General features: G+C 40.9%; 2 protein-coding genes across 2 annotated transcripts in view; both read right to left on the reverse strand.

The window, feature by feature from the left end:
- Positions 1 to 20,535, reverse strand: part of LOC143986719 (IgGFc-binding protein-like) — a 132,211-nt gene extending 111,676 nt beyond the window's left edge. The window contains exons 1-5 of the mRNA XM_077485124.1: positions 20,478 to 20,535; positions 11,890 to 12,030; positions 8,833 to 9,089; positions 8,366 to 8,450; positions 8,231 to 8,272 (exon numbers count right to left, since the gene is read on the reverse strand). Coding sequence (XP_077341250.1) covers positions 8,231 to 8,272; positions 8,366 to 8,450; positions 8,833 to 9,089; positions 11,890 to 12,030; positions 20,478 to 20,535 — 583 coding nt within the window. The remainder of the gene's footprint in view (positions 1 to 8,230; positions 8,273 to 8,365; positions 8,451 to 8,832; positions 9,090 to 11,889; positions 12,031 to 20,477) is intronic.
- Positions 20,536 to 20,679: 144 nt separating this feature from the next.
- LOC143986720 (IgGFc-binding protein-like) overlaps positions 20,680 to 27,466 on the reverse strand; it is a 34,503-nt gene continuing 27,716 nt past the window's right edge. The window contains exons 13-15 of the mRNA XM_077485125.1: positions 21,064 to 21,335; positions 20,930 to 20,971; positions 20,680 to 20,714 (exon numbers count right to left, since the gene is read on the reverse strand). Coding sequence (XP_077341251.1) covers positions 20,680 to 20,714; positions 20,930 to 20,971; positions 21,064 to 21,335 — 349 coding nt within the window. The remainder of the gene's footprint in view (positions 20,715 to 20,929; positions 20,972 to 21,063; positions 21,336 to 27,466) is intronic.

The raw sequence follows: 27,466 nt of genomic DNA on the forward strand, positions 1-27,466 counted from the left end.
ATATAGGCCTATCTCGCTACTGTGCTCAAATGTAAAAATCTTGGCAAAAGTATTAGCAATAAGAGTTAAAAAAATAATTGTTAAATTGGTACACGTGGACCAAATGGGGTTTATCCCCGGTCGGTCCACAAGTATGAATGTAAGGCGAACCTATTTAAATATGCAGATTCCATCAGCAAATTAAGGAAATAGAGCAGTCATGTCCCTTGACGCGACTAAGTCTTTTGATAGCCTAGAGTGGCATTATCTAGGGAAGGTGCTAGCAGAATTCCAGTTTGGGCCGAGGTTTGCGCAATGGATAAGACTGCTGTATACAGGGCCAAGTACGAAAGTGAGGATAAACGGAGAGTGCTTAGAGTGGTTCCCTTTGGGGAGGGGGACTAGGCAGGGGTGCCCATTGTCGCCCCTGCTTTTCGCCCTTGCAATGGAACCATTGGCCATAGCCTTGAGAGAAGCGCAGGAGATACAGGGATTTAAAAGGGGTAATGAAGAGGAAAAGGGCGCTATGTACGCGGATGACATGCTGCTGTTTCTGGGGGATACAGGGCCCTCATTGGTAGCGGCAATGACAATGATAAAAGAATTTGGATATTACTCCGGACTTGAAATTAATTGGGAAAAAACAGTTCTCCTGCCAGTGGATCCTTTAAAAGACCCATTGCCAAAACAGGTATCCCAAATCAAAATAGTTAATCAAATGAAATATTTAGGAGTGAATATGACACCAGATCCGAGGCAGTATATAACAGGGAATTTAGTCCCACTTATCACAAAACTGAGGCGTAAAATTAGAGTATGGAAAAACCTCCCCCTATCAGTAGCTGGTAGGTGTAATTTAATTAAGATGGTGTGGATGCCTCAAATACTATATGTAATACACAACTCACCAGTCTGGATTCCAAAACATTGGTTTAAGAAAATAGAGAGCATGTTCAGAGAAGTAATATGGAAGAATGGAGTGGCAAGAATTCGAATACATGCGTTGCAAAGTTCAAGGGAACTGGGAGGTTTGGCGCTACCTAATATGAGACACTACTTTTTGGCAGCCCAACTACAGTATATGAAAGAAAGTAATTTAACGGTAGAAGAGGAGAAAGGAAATAACCTAGTGAATGACACCCCGCATAATACAGTTGTGGAGGTAGTGGAGGCCGACTCATTTAGGTCCAGATGCCCAACAGTTCAACTGATGGTAAAATGTTGGGAGTCGGTAAAGGCAAAGTTGGGATATAGTGGATACATGGAATTTTTCCCAGTTTGGGAAAATAAAAACCTAGTGGAAATTAGGAAAATGGGGAAAATAGAAGAATGGGATCGAAAACTTTTCAGGAACTAAAGGAAAAATATGAAGTACCCGGTCGCACCTTTTTTAATTACATGCAAATTAAACACTCATTGGAGGTACGATTTAGAGGAAAGAAATTGGAGTGGAGTAAGATGCCTGCACTTAGGAAAATCATAAATAGTAAGACATCGAAAGGAGTCATCTCAGATATTTATGGCTATATAAAGGGAACAGAACAAGAGGGAGAGATAGAGAGCGCAAAAAGAGTAAAGTGGGAGAGAGATGTGGGTCCAATTTCGGTTGAACAGTGGGAGCGGGCTATGGCACTGGGGGCTAAAGTCTCATTATCCCCCTCACATATTATATCTCAACTGTATTTGATAAATAGGTCATATTACACTCCCCTTAAGTTGTTTAGGTTTGGGAGAAGACAGGATGCAGAATGCCAAAGATGTGGAGATAGAAGAGGGGACCTAATACACATGTTATGGAGATGCCCAAGGCTATACAGATATTGGAAAGGAGTTATAGGGAAAATAAATCAAGTATTTGGGACATCATTAGAAGCAGAGGCCAAAATCTGTATAATGGATTTGATAGAAGGGGAAGATGGGTTGGGAGATACCCATATAGCAGTAATTAGATGTCTTTTCCAAGGGAGAAAGTTGATCGCTTATAAATGGCAGAGGAAAAAAGCACCTACAGTAAAGGAATGGATGGAAACAGTTAAAGACACGATAAAGAAAGAGAAATATATATATATAGGAAAAGAGGTAATTATAGGAAATTTGTAAGGATATGGGAAAAATGGCGTGAGAGATGATAGAAGGATGTGTAAGAGTGGAAGGGATGAAAGGTGAATAAATGGAGGAGAGTGGGAATAAGGGGGGGTGGAGAGAGGGAGGGAGAAACGAAAGAGATGATTGCTTAATTTTGTTTTTTTTTGCTGGGATGTTAAAAGGTTACTTTTGCCCCCCTTTTTTTTGTCTCTTCCGGGTTGTCTTGATAAGCTGTGTATTTAACGCTCCCACACGAGGGCATCTGGGGTGCAACGGATTGTTGGGGAAGGAGGGTATGCTTATGGGAGGTTTAGGATGTATGTTTTGGGAAATAAATGTATATTTTGTGAATGTGTTTCTTTTAACTTGAATAAAAAGAAAAAAGAGTTGGATTAAAAAAAAAAAAAGCTGTCCAGCTCACTTCATCTCTGCCTTCGCCTTGGTCACATCACAAGAAACCATCTCCTGCGGTTCTGTTTAAAGACTGGCTTGCTGATATCCCTTCTGGCTCCTTATCCTGCTTGCTGTTGCTCCACTTGGATCCCTGACTTCTGGCCTGGCTCATTACCATATCTGGTTATTGAACTCTGGCCTGGCTGACTACTCGATCCGGTTACTGGACTCTGGCTATGCTTTGACTACGCTTTCTCTATTTACCTTTTTTTTTTATTCAATAAGCAAGTATGATTTAATTGTACTTCTGACATTCAGTATCATCAGCCTGCCAGTACCTGCTGAACCAGTTGAGATTCAATCCCTCTATGGCCAGCTTAAAGTGGGATTCCGCTGCCGTTTTTTTTTTTTTACCTGTGTCACTGGTGGTCGATTCCTACGGTGTCTTTGCAGTCATGGCGTGACGATTTCATTGCTAAGGAAAACTTTTAAAAAAGCAGTCCGGCGTTTTCCATTTTCACTGTGGGCGTTTGAAGCCCACAGGCATTTACTTCCTGGATGTGATGACGCTGAGCTCCCAGCATCCACCGCACATGCTCATTGAGTGTCCTCTTTGTTATTCTTCCTCTTGCCCCGTGTGATATAGTGGTAATGGCAGATAGAGCTGCCTGCCAACTTTCAAAATGGCAATTTCGGACATGCCCTCGTCACGTGACCGGCGTCCTCCTTCCGAAATCTCACGAGATTTCGGCATGACTGTGTCCCCCACTGATTCCTGGGAAATAGCTAAAAAAGTTCCCAGGGACCATTGCGAAGCTGATAAACACGCCTACTCCCACGGGAGGAGAGCCCGGAAGTCAGCATAAACATTAAAAATAAAAGGTAAATACTGCATATTATTTTATTTCAATGGTCATAACTGCATCTATGTTCGAAAGCCATTTGAATAAGATGAACTTGCAATTTTCTGTACAAAACCGCTTTAAGTTGAATACTGGTACTGTGCAGGTCAGTTGCTTTACAAAAGGCAAGTAGGCTATTTACTTTGCAAGTGAATTTTCACTCTGCAAGTGAATTACCCCTTAGCTTAGTGAAAGCAGCTAAAAATCTATTTGCAAATTATACCCACTCACTTGCAAGCAAAAAAAAAAACAGTACTTGCATGCAAGACTAGATTATGAAAATTAGCACCTCATTGACTAAGTGAAAACTTCATTGCAGGGGGACGTGGCCTGCAGCCGAGAAGATGGAGAGAGGCTCTGAGAGCTACCTAAAGTTCCTGCGGCTCCACAGCAAGCCACAAGTGCCCATTCCACTGCCCACTGATTGGGGAACCAAGGGAGAAGCCCGCACACCACATAAGGAAACTAAAGAACAAAGAGGAGCCCCGCAGACTAACAGAGTTTTCACTCCAGTGGGCACCTCCTCCCCTCAAGATGGCGCAGGCAGATCACCTGCTCCACAGCTCAGCGACTAGCGTGCTGAGAGGTGCCCTCCTCCCCAGCAAAGGAGCTCCGCTCATCCCAGGCAGAATGGAGCTTCACCAAGGGGATACCCCCTTCTGCAGCCCTCAGAAGTCCAAGAAGCGTTATTCCCCAGGTGACATCCAGGATGGTGAGCTTACTGATGATTTTTCTAGTGACTCCACTAGAAAGTTTACAGAGCAGTTAGAAGATTTTCAAACTGCAGATCTCTCTCTCAATGCAACAACAATTAAAGACATTCTAGTCTCTCTTAAAGGCGCCCTACATAGGGACATGCTTTCCTTCATGACTCAAGTAAAAGAAGATGTTTCAGCACTATGGAACAGAATGAGTCATGTGGAATGAAAGACGGGGGAGTTTGCAACTGCTCATAATGAGCTTGTTGACTCCCACAATGAGGCTGATGAGGAACTGCAGGCAATAAAATTAAAACTAGTGGTTCTCGAGGATCGTTCTTTACTATATAACATAAAGTTCTGTGGTGTATCTGAGACTGTACCAGCCTCAGATCTGCGGAGATATGTACAACAAATGATTTCCACCCTGCTACCTGACATACCAGAAAGAGAAGTGATAGTAGATAGAGCTCACAGGCTCCCAAAACCATTGCATCTCCCTGACACAATCCCACGGGATGTTATTTCTATCATATTAAAGAGGCATTAATCCAATTTACAAACAAAAACTCCCCTTTACCTGGTCCTTATAGCGACATAACTTTATACATGGACCTTTCACGGCACGAACGCTCACAAAATTGCTGCCCAACCACAAAATCTCTTATCGGTGGGGCTTTCCTGCCAAGCTCTTAGTTTTCAAAAACCATCACCCCATCGCGATTTGTCTCCAGCTGGTTAAAAGATAGGGATTAATCCCTAAAGATATTAACTCTCTACCACCTGCATCCCCACCTGGAAGGCTATCATCAGGGTGGGAACAAGCTCCTGGGTGAGAAGCTGAGTATAACTCCAAAAAATTGTGCTGAGCCACATTTTGGCAGTGGTTTTTATGGCAACTTTGTGTTTTACCAATAAAATTCATCCCTAGCGGGTATATGTTTGTTGCTCTCTGGGAATTACCCCCTAAATGATGTTGTGGCAATGTTATTGGTTTTTCACTTTTCTTTCTCTTTTGTTTGTTACACTACTACCTGCCACAATACACTTATCAAGCAAATACTCACAGCCTCAACATATGGATCAGAACCAGCTCACCATGATCCACAAGACCTCCTCAACTGTAAGTTACCGTTCAAATTTCTGTATTTCTGAAATAAGTTTTACAGAACCACCACTAGAGGCTCCAATCTCATAAATAAAAAAGTACACAGGAGCTGAAAATCATATCTCTGAATGCACATGGCCTTAATAGCCCCATAAAATGAAAACTCCTGTGGAATAACACTAAAAAACTACAAGGAGATGCACTGTGTGTACTGTTTCATGCTAAAAAAGTTCCAAAGTGCTGTCACAATCTTTATCTTCATATATTCACTGCCAACACAGCCATAAAAAAAGTGAGGTGTATTAAAAACCATTGAAAACTCAAGTATCCTTCCAGCTGCATACTGCTATTTCAGACCCACATGGAAGAGATGTGATTCGGGTCTGCAACCTAAATAACACCACCTACACTATAGTAAATCTTTACACATCCAACACAGGACAACTTCCATTTTTGAAATCCTTACTTAGAAAAGTCTCAAAGCTGCATAGTGGGCTTCTCTTCAGTGGAAGCCCACTATGCAGCTTTGCATCAGCGAAAGCCCATATGGACTCCACTTCTAGGAAATCAGCCTATAGGCACACTCTTTCTTCATTTCTGAGAGACAATAAACTATATGACTCATGGAGGTGTCTACATGCATCAAAAAAGGATTACACATTTTTTCCATCCCACATCAATCCTATTCAAGAACGTACGTACCTCTGGCACAACGATACCTCCCTTTTTTAAAACCCCTCTACCAAAATGAGACTAACAGAACAGATTGCAGAATTTTTTCAACTTAATGTTAAGGAAGACATGGACATATTTACTCTCTGGTGCTCATACAAGGCATTTTACAGAGGATTGATGTTCCAGTTGTCTGCGGCTGAGAAGAGGTGTAGGTTGCAAGCCCTGTCTGACTTACTCAATCAACTAAAAAAAACTGGAAGCTAAACACAAACAGAATCTATCTCATCAAACCTTATATGAGTTACATCAATGCAGGCTAGATCTTAGGTAGCTTCTATTAGTACAACACGAAAAATCTACAAAAAGATTTCAAGCTCATTTTTATGCCCAAGGTTAAAAAGCCGGACGTTTGTTGGCCAACTACCTCAATGCTAAGCAATCAAAAGCTAAAATTTCCTCATTATTACATCCAACCACAGGGAGGATAGTTTTGCACCCTATGGAAATTTCAGATGCTTTTCAAACATATTACTCCAGTCTGTACAATTTAAAAGACAATTCAGAGACACCTCAACCTGCTTCTGATAACATTTCAGAATTTTTATCAGGCCTCGGCCTTCCATCATTAAACCCCAAGCAACTCATTTCCTTGAACCATAATATCTCAAACCAGGAAATCTTTTCTGCCATTAAATCCATGCCAAAAGGGAAGTTCCCTGGCACCGATGGCAGAATATTATCACAAATTTGCTGATATCTTACTTTCTCATTTGACCAAAGTCTTTAACAGGGCTGTGACCTTAGGAAATTCACTCTTCCTTGGATAGGTAGAGCAGCTACTTTCAAAATGCTAATTGCTTTCCATTCTGTCCCTACACAAGTCCCTGGCAGCTTGTTCAACAATATGGATGCAGCTATTCAGCGATTTCTGTGGCAAGGCAAAAGACCTTGAATAGCATACTTCATTCTAAGTAAGCACAAATCCAGAGGAGGAGTTGGGCTCCCAGTCCTTCCCAATTATTATTATTCAGCCCAGTTAGGCCAAATCAAAGCTTGGTTTCAACCCTTAGATCAGTTATTCTCAACCAGGGTTCCTTTAGCATTGGACAATTTTTGCCTCTCAGATAAGTTCCCACTCACACCATTGATCTTTTTAGGCACTATTCCTACCTATGACTACATAATTTTCATTGTACACACCCTTCATTAGATTTTGACATGAACGCCAAACTATGGCAATATCTAAATCAACAGAACACTAGCAAAGGAGGCAACTCTTGGTTCTACAACTACTTCCAACAGTCAGAACCTTTCACAAAATCTCCACAGATGCTCAGCTGGGAAGAGATTTCTTCAAATCGTTCTAACTAAGGGAGGGCAACATGCTTTAACTAACAATATAAGTACATCCCATTGCGTAAATGATTTGGATAATGCCCTAAAAATAATTTATAGAAGTTATCTTATGCCATTCACACACTCTAAATAGTACTCATACGCATCTCCTTTGTGTTGGCAACAGTGTGGCAGTATTGGCAACTTTTTACACATTTTGTGGACATGTAAATCCCTGAAGAGTTTCTGGAACTTGTATTCTCCCTCATTCCCCAAGTTACTGGTATGCTGACCACCCTGTCACCACACTTGGCTCTGCTAGATCTTACAATAGACTCCTTTGCCATACAGCACAAAACTATAGCGTCCCATATTATCCCCATAGCAGCGAGCTTGACAATAACCTCTGCTTGGAAGTCTTCTAAAGCTTTAAATGTTTTGGAAGTAATCAGAAGGGTTAATTCCCACTAATTATGAGGAATTTACCACACTTAACAATCAAGGCTTGAAACTTTTCCAAACTAAGTGGAGCTATTGGGATTCTATCTTTAAATGATCAGAAACGTAAAACCAAGCAGGCTTATTGTACATCATGGTGAGGTAGTTACAGTTGTTCTAATTTTAGTTTTAGTTGTTCTAAATTAATTTCCTTAATTTATACTTTATCTATTGAGATGTTCATAAGGCATGTACCTTTAAAATTGTGCTATCCACTTGACAAACCAACAGGTTATGCATCTTTAAGTTCAATCTTGACTAGCAATAAATGTGTGTTGAATCAGAGTTACCTGCGTGTTTCTCTTATAAATAAGTTAATCGCATTACGTATCTGTACTGTTTTTAAACTTTAATAAAAACTCATTGAAAAAACTCCATTATAAGGTTAACAGCCTAACATGTAGAGACTGGCTTGTGGATGTCTTATTCTGGACAGTACAGTGAGACACTAAAACATAACTTTCCCAAATAAGTTTTTTTTTATTTTTTGCATTGATAGACTGTTAATGTCTTTTTACTATTTAGAGTAATTATAAGAGTGGTAGATGTTTTCTTACGGGTCGTGGTTGTTGTTGTTGTTGGTGGTGATGGTGTGGGTACTGATAAAAGAAAAAGAATATACATTTATTTCAGATTACCATACAAATCATCTTGCACCACATATGAACTGTTAGCACAACACTTTTGCTTACCTTTACAATATCCTGGCATAAGAGAGATATCATCCACAGCAACATCACTACGGTAATCCTCACCTCTGACTCCTTCAATAAAAATCTGTGAAAAAAATCAAATGACTGCCAGTGATATCAATGCACAACTTAAATTAAATAAGAGAATCTTTACTAGTATGTCATAGCTGGAGCCTTCAAGTGTTAGACATTTGTTTAGCTTCCCTACCAAACAGCCTATGGAGCAGCCTAGGAACCTAAAAAATGGGCAAGCTCTAAATAACAGAATAACCAGGGCACCATGTGACCAGGAGCTTCCAGGATACTCAGTAAGAAAGGTAAACAGAGAACTGTGGGAATTTGCTATGGCATAACATTGGACATTTACCAAACTTTAGCAGATTTTTTAAGGGATTGTTTATGCTTTAATGTCAGTGTGTAAGATACAAAATCACAATTACACATACTTATCTGGGCAGTTTAAATACCTGGCTGATGTTACTGTCAGGTAGAAAAATCTCTTCCAAATGCCACATATCTCCATGATTTCCTTCTAAGTTGGAAGCATAGACCAACCCATCTGATGTTAGTAGTGCCACCTTCAAACCCATATATTGTGCCACTCCGTACATGTGATACCAGAAACGTAAGCAGTGAGGTCCAGTAAAACGATTAGAAGGACTCTCTAGTCTTGCGAAATCCCCTTCTTTTGAATACCGTCCGTCGATATAGAGGTAATGTCCACCTAAAAACGCATAGAAAAAACACATGTAAAGAATATAAGATAATCTAACACCAGCAAGACATTACATATTGCTCCTCCCCGGGATTCACATTACATTGTACATTGTCTACTGCACTGCGTTACATTGACTGACAAAGTGCAACACTGCACCCAGATAAAATGTATGTCTATTTTCCCCCACAAATAGAGTTTTCTTTTGGTGGTATTTGATCACACTGTATTTTTTATCTTTTGCGCTATAAACAAAAAAAGACCAACAATTTCCAAAATTATTTTTTCTTTAACTTTCTGCTATAAAACATATCTAATAAAAAAAAAAAAGAAAACACATTTCTTCATACATATTAGGCCAATGTCTGCTACATGTTTTTGAGTAAAAAAAATCTCAATAAGCACAAATTTATTGGTTTATGAGGACATTATAGCATCTGGGATATCTTTGTGGAATTTCTATTTATTTTTTATACTAGTAATGGCAGCGATCAGCGACTTATAGCTGGGCAGGGGTATTGTGGTGGACCAGTGACACTAATACAGTGATCGCTGCTAAAACTATGCCTTGTCACTGTACTAATGACACTGGCAGGGAAGGGGTTAAACTTCTAGGTTGATTAAAGGGTTAACGGTGTGCCTAGCCAGTGTTTTTGTGTACTGTATGTGCTGCTTTCACTAAGGGAAGAGATGGATTCCAGTCCTTGCTTTGCAGGAACACCGAATCTATCCCTTCCCCATACCAAAACTGTGGTCTTTCTTATTTACATAGTCAGATCCCCGTTCTGTGGGGTTTACCAAAGATCAGTAGGTGTTGGAGAATATTAGGTGCCCAGCACTCTCAGATCGATTTCTACTATGATTATTCACAGCAGAAGTGGAATCCATGCGGAGCGTGCGCACCCCCCTGCAGGCCGAGGTGAAGAATCACGTATATAAAGGTGATCCTGCACAGGAGAGCTGCCCTTTAGCAGTAAAACTGCTATGGGGAAGATGGCAAGTGGTTAAAAACACTATCAGGATACCTAGGTGGTGTCACTACTGACCTTCTTACATGAATAGTATTTGCCTGGCTGTCTCTGGCTTCAATATTATCAATCTGACCCAGAAAAGGTATGCAAAGCGGAAACTCCACATCTTCTTAGTACAACCTTTTTCTTTAAAAACAGTAAAGTTTACTTTTGAAATGGAGCGTGTGTGAATTGCTTAAAATAATTAGGAAATAGTTGAATAATATTATACTGAGAAAGTTCATGATTAGTTAATATCTCTTCCCTGAAACACAGCAATCTGTTTTTCTATTTAAGATGACTAGGTATAGTCTGATGATCCCTGCACATAAAGTACATTAGCAATTAAATATAGCACAGGGAGTCTGAAGTCCTATGGTGATTAGTGATGGCCGGACGGTTCGCCCGGCGGTGGTTTCGCGGCGAATTTCGGCTGTTCGCGGTCCGCCCGTTCGGCGGACTATTGGCGCCATTCGCCCATCGGACTTCCGCGTTTACTGTGTAAAAGAACTTTGACCTATGATGACACATCCATCATGGGGTACAGGACAGCCAATTGAGACATTACAGCACATGGACACTTGGACATTCCCCCTAACTTATAAATAGACCCGATCCGGTGGCCATTTTACATTCTTTCTTCTGTCACTATAGGTAGAGGTTGCTGTGTGGAGCAGGGAGTAATTTGCATAATTTCAATTTGCTCGATCCTAAATAGTCATAATTTTTTTTGTTGTTTTCAAAAATTTTTTGCAGCTAACCAATAGCCGACCAGCCACCGTCATTATTCTGTGGCAGGTTAGCTCTTTCCCGCAAATCACCATAGCTGTACATCAGCCCTTTAAGCAGCTATAGCAGGGGCACAGAGGCTTGCGCCGATGCATGGCAGGGGACCCATTGCTGTTGGCCGGCGGGCCCTATGTCTGCTGGCCACTGGCGATTGCGGGCATGAGAGCCAGAACAGGGATGTGTGTGTGCAAACAAACACATCCCTGTTCTGATAGGAGAGGAGAGACAGTTTGTCTGTTCCTACTAAGTAGGAACAGCGATAAACCTTCTCCTCTAGTCAGTCCCATCCCCAACAGTTAGAAACACACATGCCCCCTAGTCGTAACCCCTTCCCTACCAGTGACATTTACACAGTAATCATTGCATTTTTATAGCACTGATCACTGTATAAATGGCAATGGTCCCAAAAATGTGTCAAAAGTGTCCGATCTGACCACTGCAGTGTTGCTGTCCCGCTAAAAAAAATAATAATAAAAATGCTATAAATCTATTCCATATTTTGTAGACGCTATGACTTTCATGCAAACCAATCAATATACGCTTATTTTTTGCGATTTTTTTAATTAAAAATATGTAAAAGAATATATATTGGACTAAAACTGAGGAAGAAATACATTTTTCAGATATTTATTATAGCAAAAAGTATAAAATATTTTTTTTTCTTCAAAATGGTCACTCTTTGTTGTTTATAGCACAAAAAAATAAAAAACGCAGAGGTGATCAAATATCACCAAAAAAAAGCTCTATTGAGAAAGAAGGAAGTCAATTTTGTTTGGGTACAACGCTGCATGACCGCACAATTGCCAGTTAAAGCAATGCAGTGCCCTATCGCAAAAAATGGCCTGGTCATTAAGGGGGCAAATCCTTCCGGGGCTGAAGTGCTTAATGTCTCTAGCGACAATCATCATAAGTAGACAGCATATAAAATATGATTTTATAATAACTTTTTATACTTTAATACTTATAAAGCAATCATTTTAGGTTAGTGTAAACTCTGCAGAGCTATTTACCTCCTGTTGTATGGTCATAAGAGGGCCCAGTAAATCCAGATGGTGTTGGTCCTGTCCATTGGGTCCAGTCCATGTGATCAGACATCGATTGCTTCCAGTTACATAAATCCACATCAAAAGAACAATCAAAGCAATAATTTTCTGCAACAGGTAAAACCACATGAAAAAGTATTTATATTAGTTTATAAAAGTTTTATTAAGAAAAATGGACAACTCATGACCAAGTGCTATTGCGCGTTATGTATTTGAGTTGTCATTGGTTTTAACAGTGAAGATTTATTTAAATCCAGTAATGGGATGTGAATGGGTTCTGTTTGTAATGTCAGCACAAAAATACAGTTGTGCTCATAAGTTTACATACTCTGGTAGAATTTATGATTTCTTGGCCATTTTTCAGAGAATATTAATGATAACACAAAAATGTTTCTTTCACTTATGGTTAGTGTTTAGCTGAAGCCATTTATTATCAATCAACTGTGTTTACTCTTTTTAAATCATAATCACAACAAAAACTACCCTGATCAAAAGTTTACATACCCCAGTTCCTAATACCGTGTATTTGCCCCTTTAACATCAATAACAGTTTGAAGCCTTTTGTGGTATTGGTGGATGAGGCTCTTTATCTTCTCAATCAATCACCTTGTGGCGCTCAATAAGTAAGGTCGGTCCCCCTGTAAACACTTCCAAAAATATTTAATGGCAGTGTACAGAAGGGACTTTCCAATTTTTGTTCAATTTATCTCAAACAAAATATATATATATATACGCGTGAAAGGAAAATACAAGCATATAAAAAATCAAATGACCTTAAATCACTCAATAAGTGTATGTGCAAAAATAAATACTATTAAATAACACGTTAAATTGTGTCCATATCCCTTAAAAAATACAGTATATTCAAAAAATGTATGAAAAAATATTATGCAAACGTGTATACCACAACTTCACATGTATTTTTAACATAAAGCAATTATTTGTATATAAAAAAGCAATTGTTTCATAAAAAAGCAGAGAAAACAAGTCCTCAAATAAAAGTGTCCCAAAGAAGAGCAGTAAGTAGTGATGCATAAAAAATCAGCACACCCTTCTCCTGTGTGCTTTCTTATGAGTGTCCCCAAACAATGAAAATCCTTCACCACACCAACAGTGACCCCCTATAGATGGAGCACTCACCAGATGGATTGCCTAGCACTCTCGCACCAGGCTCAACAAGCGTTTCAAATTACTCAATTGAGGATCACAGATGTCCGGCACACAGTATTCAGAGAGTATTAGTTACTCTTTGCAGATTCCAATAGAAATATTTCCCCAAGTTCCTCAAAAAGAAAAACAGAGGCTTCCCATGGTCTAATACTATAAAACAACTTTAATAGCACACTTAAAAGCCACTGGATAATGCACTCACATGTAAAAAAACTTGTAACAAGCACTTCAAAGTCACTGCAGCACTTCACATCAGCAAAACTTCACTCTGAGGCATTGGTGGTTACAGTGGATACTGGTTACAGTAGCAGTGTCAGTGATATCTCTCACCCCTCCTCCTGCTGTATGGTACCCTACAGCCAGACTCTCAGTGACACTCTCCCTCCAGTCCTGTTCCTCGTGTTAGAGGCACACACACTTCCGCCTTGTTTGCAGAGTAGGTTCAATCAATAGTTGCCAGATAGCCACGCCCCCGACATGTTTCGTCATAGGACTTATTCATGGGGTTGGCTATCTGGATCTCAGTACCTCCTTTTATTCTAATGGCAACTATCCCATAATAGGCAAATCTTTCGGTTACGCCCACTCTTCGCCCAATGACTCCCAATCATCTAACCCCTCCAATCCAACTATTCCGATCCGCCCACTAAAGTCCCCGAGCCAATCTGGTGACACTACATCAGAGGGGTTACGAGTAGGCATCTTTATCAAGCTACCGCTCGTATATATCTGATAACGCTTGCGCAGACGCCACTGCCATCCCCACTCACCAGGCCTCAAACACCCAACATCGCACTATCACGCCTGCTCAAACATCTCACTTCACCTCCTATTGCAGGATCTGGTGTCATGATCTAATCGTCCACTCGTGCATGCGCAAATCTCACCCCCCTCCTTAACCATCGGACAGTACTCCAGCCCCTCGTTCTATCCATTGTGGGAGCCAACGATGTCAGAGCCGAGTGCGCCATCACCGCGCATGTGTCAACATGACGCCCTATCCACCATACAGCAGACACGATATCAGCGGCGCCCGTCCCCCCACCCATTCAGATCCCTCCTCAGGCATCCGAAATGCTGATCTGATGTCACCGCACACGCGCAGACCAGACAAAAGTCCCACAACAACGTCTCACACTCAGCAGCGCATCAAACTTCCTCCCACACACAGCTCTCACATATTCCACCCAAATCCACCCAAACCAGCAAGGGGAGTAGTGATGCCGGCATATCAGTCAGTCATCACTAATACAGTACTATACATTTATAAGAACATAAACTATCCTTCCCAGGGGCTTTTTTAATAAAGGTCGGTAGGAGAACAGTCATCACAACATACCTCTCATCTACCTCTCCCCATTATTATACACACCATATCTCTGTGTCACCATTGCCTTAAAGTTTACACAGTGAACATCATACCATTAATGTCATGCAGTCCTGAGTGCCACTAACATTAAATAAATGTACATCTCATCCTTATCTAAAAAATTTAAAATTAAAAAAAATTTAAAATTAAAAATTAAACATTACTGTTTCTTTATATACGCAGCTAATGGTGAAGAATATCCCCATATATATCTCTATCAGTGTGGTGTATAAGCACCTACACAAACATAACCACTCCATAAATCTATATCCAAAAATATATGGTATACCATTCTTCACCTATCTGCATGATATAAATTAAAATTATTAATTTCTATGGACACCACTATTGGTCATTGGTAATCGGCCCCGTTGGTTAGTTCTTCTCAAACCTATTGGGTATATACTTAATTAATTGGTCCAGACATTTCTATACGGGATTTCCCATATCCCCATAATCTTAATAGAATCATTAATAGGGTTAAATCCCCAAAAGATTATTCAACAAACAAAACGAAAACGCACACAACTCTTTAGTCCTAAAACCAGTGTTCACCTATTCCTAATCCTAATACTAGGGTATTATGAGTTGCTAATAAAGCAATTCACATCCCATTCGATGTTCATACCCCTCGGTGCCAGGCTCTTCATCAGAAAAATCCATTTGGTTTCTCTCTGAGAGAGTTCCCTCACCCGATTGGAGCCCCTCCATGAGGGGTGGACATGATCAATACCGCAGAATTGTAAAAGACTAGGATCTTGATGGTGATACTCTTTGAAGTGTAAGGATACACTATGGTCCCGAAATCCCTTACGGGATATAGCACATATGGGATATTACATGTCATAAATTCCCTTATGTGGAAGGTTTCACCCACTCCATTGGTTACCATAGTGACCCCCCTATTCAGATTCCTCACGGTTTTACAGCAGATACATCTTCTACATGAGAAGAATCCCTTCAGATCACTTGATATAGTTTGTCTGATTGGGGGATCAATTATTTTTTTAATGATTTTATCCCCTATACTGTGGGCCTTTCTATAGATAAACTTAGGGTAGTCCGGTAGACATAGTCCCAAATGTTTGTCTCCCCTAAGTTTATCTATAGAAAGGCCCCCAGTATAGGGGATAAAATCATTAAAAATATAATTGATCCCCCAATCAGACAAACTATATCAAGTGATCTGAAGGGATTCTTCTCATGTAGAAGATGTATCTGCTGTAAAACCGTGAGGAATCTGAATAGGGGGGGTCACTATGGTAACCAATGGAGTGGGTGAAACCTTCCACATAAGGGAATTTATGACATGTAATATCCCATATGTGGTATATCTTTTATGGTGCCCCTGTAAGTTATTCTATGTGGGTCGTACTAAGAGGTTACTGAGGGTTCGCATCTCCGAACATTTAGCCAACATCCGTAAGGGATTTCGGGACCATAGTGTATCCTTACACTTCAAAGAGTATCACCATCAAGATCCTAGTCTTTTACAATTCTGCGGTATTGATCATGTCCACCCCTCATGGAGGGGCTCCAATCGGGTGAGGGAACTCTCTCAGAGAGAAACCAAATGGATTTTTCTGATGAAGAGCCTGGCGCCGAGGGGTATGAACATCGAATTGGATGTGAATTGCTTTATTAGCAACTCATAATACCCTAGTATTAGGATTAGGAATAGGTGAACACTGGTTTTAGGACTAAAGAGTTGTGTGCGTTTTCGTTTTGTTTGTTGAATAATCTTTTGGGGATTTAACCCTATTAATGATTCTATTAAGATTATGGGGATATGGGAAATCCCGTATAGAAATGTCTGGACCAATTAATTAAGTATATACCCAATAGGTTTGAGAAGAACTAACCTACGGGGCCGATTACCAATGACCAATAGTGGTGTCCATAGAAATTAATAATTTTAATTTATATCATGCAGATAGGTGAAGGATGGTATACCATATATTTTTGGATATAGATTTATGGAGTGGTTATGTTTGTGTAGGTGCTTATACACCACACTGATAGAGATATATATGGGGATATTCTTCACCATTAGCTGCGGATATAAAGAAACAGTAATGTTTAATTTTTAATTTTAAATTTTTTTTAATTTTAAATTTTTTAGATAAGGATGAGATGTACATTTATTTAATGTTAGTGGCACTCAGGACTGCATGACATTAATGGTATGATGTTCACTGTGTAAACTTTAAGGCAATGGTGACACAGAGATATGGTGTGTATAATAATGGGGAGAGGTAGATGAGAGGTATGTTGTGATGACTGTTCTCCTACCGACCTTTATTAAAAAAGCCCCTGGGAAGGATAGTTTATGTTCTTATAAATGTATAGTACTGTATTAGTGATGACTGACTGATATGCCGGCATCACTACTCCCCTTGCTGGTTTGGGTGGATTTGGGTGGAATATGTGAGAGCTGTGTGTGGGAGGAAGTTTGATGCGCTGCTGAGTGTGAGACGTTGTTGTGGGACTTTTGTCTGGTCTGCGCGTGTGCGGTGACATCAGATCAGCATTTCGGATGCCTGAGGAGGGATCTGAATGGGTGGGGGGACGGGCGCCGCTGATATCCTGTCTGCTGTATGGTGGATAGGGCGTCATGTTGACGCATGCGCGGTGATGGCGCACTCGGCTCTGACATCGTTGGCTCCTGCAATGGATAGAACGAGGGGCTGGTGTACTGTCCGATGGTTAAGGAGGGGGGTGAGATTTGCGCATGCACGAGTGGACGATTAGATCATGACACCGGATCCTGCAATAGGAGGTGGAGTGAGATGTTTGAGCAGGCGTGATAGTGCGATGTTGGGTGTTTGAGGCCTGGTGAGTGGGGATGGCAGTGGCGTCTGCGCAAGCGTTATCAGATATATACGAGCGGTAGCTTGATAAAGATGCCTACTCGTAACCCCTCTGATGTAGTGTCACCAGATTGGCTCGGGGACTTTAGTGGGCGGATCGGAATAGTTGGATTGGAGGGGTTAGATGATTGGGAGTCATTGGGCGAAGAGTGGGCGTAACCGAAAGATTTGCCTATTATAGGATAGTTGCCATTAGAATAAAAGGAGGTACTGAGATCCAGATAGCCAACCCCATGAATAAGTCCTATGACGAAACATGTCGGGGGCGTGGCTATCTGGCAACTATTGATTGAACCTACTCTGCAAACAAGGCGGAAGTGTGTGTGCCTCTAACACGAGGAACAGGACTGGAGGGAGAGTGTCACTGAGAGTCTGGCTGTAGGGTACCATACAGCAGGAGGAGGGGTGAGAGATATCACTGACACTGCTACTGTAACCAGTATCCACTGTAACCGCCAATGCCTTAGAGTGAAGTTTTGCTGATGTGAAGTGCTGCAGTGACTTTGAAGTGCTTGTTACAAGTTTTTTTACATGTGAGTGCATTATCCAGTGGCTTTTAAGTGTGCTATTAAAGTTGTTTTATAGTATTACACCATGGGAAGCCTCTGTTTTTCTTTTTGAGGAACTTGGGGAAATATTTCTATTGGAGTCTGCAAAGAGTAACTAATACTCTCTGAATACTGTGTGCCGGACATCTGTGATCCTCAATTGAGTAATTTGAAACGCTTGTTGAGCCTGGTGCGAGAGTGCTAGGCAATCCATCTGGTGAGTGCTCCATCTATAGGGGGTCACTGTTGGTGTGGTGAAGGATTTTCATTGTTTGGGGACACTCATAAGAAAGCACACAGGAGAAGGGTGTGCTGATTTTTTATTCATCACTACTTACTGCTCTTCTTTGGGACACTTTTATTTGAGGACTTGTTTTCTCTGCTTTTTTATGAAACAATTGCTTTTTTATATACAAATAATTGCTTTATGTTAAAAATACATGTGAAGTTGTGGTATACACGTTTGCATAATATTTTTTCGTATATTTTTTGAATATACTGTATTTTTTAAGGGATATGGACACAATTTAACGTGTTATTTAATAGTATTTATTTTTGCACATACACTTATTGAGTGATTTAAGGTCATTTGATTTTTTATATGCTTGTATTTTCCTTTCACGCGTATATATATATGTATTTTGTTTGAGATAAATTGAACAAAAATTGGAAAGTCCCTTCTGTACACGGCCATTAACTATTTTTGGAAGTGTTTACAGGGGGACCGACCTTACTTATTGAGCGCCACAAGGTGATAGTAATTTAACACAGTGAAGGTGTGAGGTTATATTTTCCTTCTGATTGATTGAGCTATATATATATACAAGTGGCAGCTGGGGGAGGGTGGGGGCTGGCGCAGTGTTGACACACATAGGTGGCGATATTTGAGGTGTGTATAGTTTTTGGTCTTTATCTTCTCAGATGGTAAAACTGCCCATTCCTCCTGGCAAAAAGTCTCCAGTGCCTGTAAATTCTTGGGCTGTCTTGCATGAACTGCACGTTTGAGATCTCCCCAGAGTGGCTCAATGATATTGAGGTCAGGAGACTGAGATGGCCACTCCATAAACTTCAATTTATTCTGCTGTAGCCAATGACAGGTCGACCTGGCCTTGTGTTTTAGATCATTGTCATGTTGTAATGCCCAAGTACGTTCCATGCGCAGCTCTCTGGCTGATGAATGCAAATGTTCCTCCAGTATTTTTTGATAACATACTGCATTCATCTTGCCATCAATTTCAACCAAATTTTCTGTGCCTTTGTAGCTCACACATCCCCACAAAGATCAGTGATCAACCTCCATGTATCACAGTAGAAATGGTATACCTTGTTTATGGTTGTAGCCAAAAAGCAAAATTTTGGTCTCATTACTCCAAATGACTTAGTGCCAGAAGGTTTGAGACCTGTCTCTGTGCTGTTTGGCGTATTGTAAGTGGGATACTTTGTGGCATTTGTGTAGTAAAGGCTTTCTTCTGATGACTTGACCATGCAGCCCATCTTTCTTCAAGTGCCTCCTTATTGTGCATCTTGGAACAGTCTCACCACATGTTTTCAGAGAGTTCTGTATTTCACCTGAAGTTATTTTTGGGTTTTTCTTTGCATCCCAAACAATTTTCCTGGCAGTTGTGGCTGAAATTTTAGTTGGTCTACCTGACCGTGGTTTGGTTTTAACAGAACCCCTAATTTTTCACTTCTTGATTAGAGTTTAAACACTGCTAATTGGCATTCTCAATTCCTTGGATATCTTTTTATATCCCTTTCCTGTTTTATACAGTTCAAAAACCTTTTCCCGCAGATCTTTTGACAATTCTTTTGCTTTCCCCATGACTCAGAATCCAGAAACGTCAGTGCAGCACTGGATGAAAGATGCAAGGGTCTGTCAGGAGTCCAGAAACGCAGTGACTTTTATAGACACACACACTAATTACAAGCAAACAGATCACAGATGAGGATGGTTACCTTTAATAGCCATTCAATCCCCTTTGTGTCAACTTGTATGCATGTTATCAGGCCAAAATCATCAGGGTATATAATCTTTTGATCAGGGTCATTTGGATAGTTTCTGTTGGGATTATGATTTAAAAAGAGTAAACACAGTTGTTTGATAATAAATGGCTTCAGCCAAACACTAACCATGAGTGAAAGAAACGTTTTTGTGTTATCATTCATATTCTCTGAAAAATGGCCAAGAAATCAAAAAGTCTGCCAGGGTATGTAAACTTACGGGCACAACTGTATCTTTGTTGTCAAAGCTTTCTGACTTGTGCCCCAAATTAGCATTAGGTTTGGCTCTTTTTTTACTCCACTTTTAGAATCTGTCATTCTAGCTGCAATAAGCAAACTGACAGGGATCAAGACCAACTCTATGTTGGTGTACAAAAAAAAAAAGACACCAGTGCTCAGACTGGGTGCCTTTTGTGCTGGGTAAGTTATCAAGAATATGATAGCTTCCCACACTGGGATCCCTAGTTTCTACAAAGCTAATTGCTGCCCCACTCTGCTATCAGTTGGGGATTATTTGGGTACAGGCTGAAAGTAAACAAATGCATGTGTATGCTGGTTACATCAGTGTCCAAATATGGCAATGGCCCATTTGTTTACTTTTAATTGAAGACCGTGGAAAATCCACAGTGGCTGATTCAGGATGGTGATAAGACATCTTTTATGGTTATGGTTAATTTTGGCTTATTGTTTTGAAGTTGAAAGGCCTTTGAAATAAAATGCATTTTAACATACTGTATATTGTAAGATATAAAATATCAGCATTTTATCTATTTATAAAATGATAGGTCGTGCTCATCAGTTAGGTTCCAGTTCTCCATAAACCCCATGCCCATCCTGAAAAGATTGATATATTTGTAAGACTAAAAACAAATATATGGTCCTCATCCTACAAAAGATACACATATATATTCTCTCTTTACTCTCCAGCTGATAACAGGCATAATACTAAATGATGAGTGAGAGGGTGATGATTTTTAGTATATTTCCTAAACTAAACTTTACTTTGGTTTATTCATATATATATTAAAGGAGATGTGCAAATAATTTACCTGGCACGGTTGGAACGGTGGCTGTAGTAGTTGTTGTAATTTCTGTTAATTTTGAAAATCAATAAATGAGTCTCAAGTTACACTTTGAATATTTCTATTTGAAATCATTTGCATAACAGATAATTTTCACTTACTGCAAATGGTGTTCTCTCTCCAGTCACCAACAATGATACCGACAATTTCACAGGTGGCAGCATAGGCCTCTAAAGCATTGCAGAACTGATCTTGGTTTCCTCCAGTCACACACAAGTCATATACACAGTTCTCAAAATATATCTGAGGAAGAATGTGGGGGTGACAGTCCTTGAAAGGTCCATTGGTTGATAATATCAGTTTACATTTGTCTTCATAATTAATCTCTTCAGTGGGATCACATGGCAAAGGATCAACAATGTCTTCTTCACATCTATTGAGGCAAATCATTGAAAGATTTAATGTTTCTCTAATTATATTCCTACCAAGATGATATTAGCAGAATTTGGTTCTCATATTTGTTTCCATATTATAAAAGAGGAAACTAGGTTGGTTGCTATTAGTCACCATTTAACCTTGTTAAAGTGTATGTTATCTCAACCTTTCATATGGTTGATATTTGTTTGTTGTACCATGCACTTGTGTTAAAAAGTATCTAGTTATCTTTGTATTTCTTCCTTGTATGGAACTTGGTGTTCCTGTCAGTTACAATACTTTTCCATTTCAAACTGAGCATGCTAGGCATGAGAGCAGATCCATCTCAGCATGGTCAGTTTTCTGGCTGCACTTGGAGAACAGCCATCTGTCCTTCAATGACCGAGATGTGTGCTGACATGTGCCCCCTGCACAGCCATTCTTTGTGAAGATCAGTGAACTGCTATTTTTCCACCCCACCTCTCCAAGCCCCTTAAAGTGGGAGTAAATATCTCCTAAATGTGTACCGTTTAGAAGATATTCACTTGAATGGGCTGGTGACTACACTGGTGTATGCATTCTGAAGGAATAGCATGCCCATACCATTCCTTCAGAGTCCAATTCTGTGAACATTGGCACCCGTGTGCATACGCAGGAGTGACATCATTGCAGCACAGCCAATCAGACAGCTAGAGGATGCAAACCTGAAAGTAAGACCTGCTAAAGATGGAAACCCTGTCAGCGGTGACAGCACATCACTGGATAACTTAATTTTAAGGTAAGTTTCCCATAATGTGCTAGTATGTGCTAGCATGTGATGCATACCATCAATTCTAACGTTACATTGCAGGTTTAAAAAATAAAAAAGTATGGTGGTTTACTACAGCTTTAGGCAGCTGAAAACTGAGGTTATATGATCACTTCTAAAAAAAAAAAAAAGTATGAGGGATCTTTAAAAAGTTTACACTTTAAAAAAAAAAAAGTGCAGAAACTTTTTTAGGAACCCTTAATTTATGGGGAAAAAATATTTAAGTTACGCTTACTGGTAACGTCTTTTACAGTAGTCTTTCAGGACAGCCACAATGAAAGGACAGCCACAATGAGAGAATAGACAAGAACTTACCACCTAAGGTGGGACTATGGCTTACAAAACCTTTCATCCAAAGGCTTTCTCATTCGTCGATACCAGGTCCACCCTGTAATGTTTTACAAAGGTAGTGAAACTGGACCACATTGCTGCTTTGCAAATTTGCTCTGGCGTCCCTCCAGCCCTTTCCATCTGAGAAGCCGCCATAGCCCTAGAAGAGTGTGCTTTTATACTAACAGGAACCTCTTTTCCTGCCAACTTATAGGCCTAGCCAATGGTTACCTTGAGTCATCTGGCAATGGTGCATCAAGATGCTTTATACCATTTTCTTGCCCCATAAAACAAAATTAAGAGTCTGACTTCCTTACTGTTTTTGTCAGCTCTAAGTTTTGCAGGATACATCTCCTTACATCTAAGGTATGAAAATTAAACTCACTTTCTCCTGAGGGATTAGGGGATTAGGTCAGAAAGTGGGTAAGACAATCTCCTGACTTCTATGATACTTCGAGGCCACTTTAGGTAAACATGTTGGATCGGTTTTAAATACTACCCGATCCAAAAACAAAAACACAAAAAGGGAGTCTGACTGATAAAGCCTCTATTTCGCTGACCCTCCTGGCAGTTGTCACTGCAATCAAAAATACTGTTTGGAAAGTAAGATCCTTTAGTGAACAATTTTCTGATGGTACAATGGTGACTCCATTAGGGCCTGCAAGACCAGAGATAGGTCCCACTTGTGGATGGGGGAACCTTGAACTGGTTTCTGTCTTGCTAAAGCTCTGAAAATCTGACCACCCAGGGGTTGGTACCTGGCTCTTAAGGGTAGTAATGGCTAACCCTTTATCTGCCCAGCACTGCAAAACTCCAAAACTGCTATGGAGCTCTGCACCTTGAAGGAGTTTCCTATGCACCACTCATTAAAGCAAACCCAGAGCTTTTTGTAGATCCAGAGTGTCTCCTTCTTTCTGCTATTGAGGAAAGTGGCTATCAGCCTTTCTGAAAAATCCTTGGTTAATATTTCTTTCTCAGTAGCCAGGCCGCTAAGTTCCAACTGTGTACCTGGGGACTAGGGATGAGCTTCGTGTTCGAGTCGAACGTACGTTCGACTCGAACATTGGCCGTTCGTGCGTTCGGCGAATTCCGAACGTTTTGGCCGTTCGCGTCAAAATTCGAGTGACGCGCGCGCGGACCACAATGCACTGCGTTGGCGCAGTGCATTGCTGTCCGATGATTGGCCAAGCATGCACTGTGACCCCGCATGCTTGGCCAATCGCAGCGCCGGCAGCGAGGAGAGCCATGATTGGCCACAGGCATCCTGCCTGTGGCCAATCATAGCTCAGACTGTGTAGTGCACGCCCCACACTATATAAGGCCGCCTTTAAGGCGGCCTCCTGTAGTGTGTTACTTTGCATCTGAAGCAGTGGGTGTTCTGTGTACCTTCAACACAGTACACACCAATCGTTTTTGGCTGATTTCCTATCTTGCTGCTGTGTAGTGGTTGTTGTCTGTGCCCTGACTGCAGTATACACCACTATATTCACCTCACCTATATAGCTAGTGATCTAGCTTTAACCACTTAACAACTGCCCATTGCCGATTAACGGCTTCAGGGCGGTTGTTTAACTCAGAGAGGCCGTTAATTAACGGCCTCCCAGAATTCTGCTCTCGCGTGCCCCGAGGTGTGCGCACTCGAGAGCATCCGTGACCGCCGGGTCCATAGGACCCGGCGCATCACGGTAAACGGCCGCTCATAGCGGCCGTTTACCACGTGATTGCTCCGTCAAATGACGGAGTGATCACTTGGAAACAAACCGGCGTCATGTTATGACGCCTGTTCCTCCCTCCCCTTTCTGTACCGATCGGTACAGCGGAGGGGAAAGAGATCGGTGTCAGCAGCGATGTGGGCTGCATCTGCAGTGCCCACATCGCTGCTCACCGAATTTAACCCCTCAATTCCCTGCCAATACTCTGCAATACCAGTGCATACTCTGCAGTACCCTGCCATTACTCTGCAGTACCCCGCCATTACTCTGCAGTACCCCGCCATTACTCTGCAGTGCAGTACCCCGCCATTACTCTGCAGTGCAGTACCCCGCCATTACTCTGCAGTGCAGTACCCTGCCATTACTCTGCAGTGCAGTACCCTGCCATTACTCTGCAGTGCAGTACCCTGCCATTACTCTGCAGTACCCTGCCATTACTCTTCAGTACCCCCCATTACTCTGCAGTAACCCCCATTACTCTGCAGTACCCCCCAATACTCTGCAGTACCCTGCCATTACTCTGCAGTACCCCGCCATTACTCTGCAGTACCCCGCCATTACTCTGCAGTAACCCCCATTACTCTGCAGTACCCCCCAATACTCTGCAGTACCCCCATTACTCTGCAGTACCCCCCAATACTCTGCAGTACCCTGCCATTACTCTGCAGTACCCCGCCATTACTCTGCAGTACCCCCCAATACTCTGCAGTACCCTGCTTTTACTCTGTAGTACCCCGCCAATACCCCGCCAATACTCTGTAATACCCTGCCATAAATTGCCATACCCAGCCATACTCAGAGATACCCAGCCATACTCGGTGATACCCTGAAGTACCCAGCCATAGACGCCCCCCACCCCTCACCGCCCTCTGGTGCTTCTACCAACTCGCCAGTACGATCAAAGCCAGAATCTTTTTTTTAATTTTTTATTTCAGGCTTCCCAGCCTAGAGGTGAGATGTGGGGTCATATTGACCCCCCAGATTTCACTGTAAAGAGGACCTGTCATCCCATATTCCTATTACAAGGGATGTTTACATTTCTTGTAATAGGAATAAAAGTGATCAAAAATATATTTTTGGGAAAAAAAATGTCAAACTAAAATAAAGTAAAATGAACAATAAAAAAATAAAATAAAAATTAAAGCGCCCATGTCCCCATGTGCTCGCATGTGCCACACATGTGAGGTATCGCCGAGAATGTTAGAGCGAGAGCAATAATTCTAGTCCTAGACCTCCTCTGCAACTCAAAACATGTAACCAGTAAAAAAATATTTAAAGCGTCGCCTATGGGGATTTTTTAAGTAGCGACGTTTGGCGCCATTCCACGGGCATGTGCAATTTTGAAGAGTGACATGTTTGATATCTATTTACTCAGCATAACTTCATCTTTCACTTTATGCAAACATTGGGCTAACAAGTGGTTAATAATAGAGCTTGCAGTCAGTAGTGTTAGGAGATAGTGCGTGCTGTCTGCGTGCTCTGTACCCAGTACATACCGCTATAATATAGGGCAGGCCCCTACTTTCAAACATCCAACTTACAAACATCTCCTACTTGCAAACGCAAGGAGACAGCAGCAAGTGAGATGAAAAAAGATGGACGACAAAACAAAATTATACAGGGGTGATAACCCTTCCCTATGTTTTCCAAAAAGCTTAAAGATATTTTTTTTGACTGGAGCTACACTTTAAAAATGTACCGGTTGAAAATGACAAACAGATTCAACTTAACACAACAAACCTACACAGTCCCTGTCTTGTTTGCACCGCCTGTATACTGCTGTTCTGAGTATATAGGGCCTGGGGGCCACACGCATTTCCTTTTTTAATATGGGTACGGGGTTCCCCTTAATATGTGTACAAGACCCAAATAGGCTGGTAATGGGCAGGGAGGGCTACCCATGCCATTTTTCTGAATGATTTTCAACCATATTGCAGGAACCAGATATAACATTAAAACCGCAAGCAGTTTTAAATGGTGTTATTTCCGTTTAATGTCATTTTGTGCAGGGACTGTTCTAAACACGGGAAACACGTGGCACTTCACAGGCATACTATAGACACCCCCCAGGCACCATATTTAAAGGAATATTTCACTTTTTTTTTTCACTTTAATCGTCATTAAAATCACTGCTCCCGCCAAAACGGTAGTTTTTAAAACTTTTTTTTGCAGTGACCCATGTCCCCTGAGGCAGGAGGCAGGTCGCCAAACCCTTTTTAGCACACTATCTTGCATATTAGCCGTTAAAATTAGCACTTTCCAATTCGAACGTTCGAGTCCCATAGACTTCAATGGGGTTCTAACGTTCGTACCGAACGCGGGGGTCGTTCGCAAGTTCTGGTGCGAACCGAACCGGGGGGTGTTCGGCTCATCCCTACTGGGGACAGAGGACTGGGCCCTGTGAAAGGAGATCCTCCTGAAGTGGAAGGAACCAAGGAGGTTCTACTGCTAGCTGCTTGAGTATGTGAAAAAGGGAGGTGGGTCTTTGAATGAGGCTATTGATTTGTGGGGGTGAAGTAATTTGAAAGTATATTTGATTGGCATATTAAGTATTGAGTCTGACAATACATAACAATAATGCACATAGTAAAAAAGGTTTACTATGTATACACACACATACATGGTGTAGACCTCATGAATACATTACATATACATATCAAATGGATGGCATATAATATTGACACGAGATTTAATATAGGTAAAATGAATTATTGCAAATTCATATATGTACACATCATCTAAATGGCACTATGCATTGTCATCAATGGTAAGAAAGACAGTATGATCATTTGGTTATAGATGATGGGTCTAAATAGGTTCCTATCTGTAGGCATGTAAAAAAGGGTACTAGTGCGCACAACCCCGACTAACCTACCTAAATTGTCACTAAAAATCAAAAACAATTATATAAGGGAAGCTGCCAACATATAAAAAGTGATCTTTGCACAATTGAAATAAATGTAAAAATAGTATGTGGCGCTACCTAAATTAATATACTCATAAATAATGCTCAAAATAAAATAAATATACAATAATTCACATCGATAATATGTGCAAACAATTATAAATAAATATACCTCATAACTTGATCTGTGCAAAACAAGCTGACAATAGCGTGCTAAACCGCAATAGATGTGCAAATACTGAATGATAAATAATGTGCAAAAAAAGCATATAAAGTGCAAATAATTCTTCAAATATATCCGTGTATCACAATAATAAAGTGATCTAATAAGGAAATAAAGTTCTTTTTGCAAAGTCCCTAAAGTGATAATGGTGTTATCGCTTTGACTCTCTCAC

This window comes from Lithobates pipiens, unplaced genomic scaffold (assembly GCF_037356315.1).
Source record: "Lithobates pipiens isolate NorthernLeopardFrog02 unplaced genomic scaffold, aLitPip1_a1.2 Scaffold_18, whole genome shotgun sequence".
NCBI classification, from domain to species: domain Eukaryota; kingdom Metazoa; phylum Chordata; class Amphibia; order Anura; family Ranidae; genus Lithobates; species Lithobates pipiens.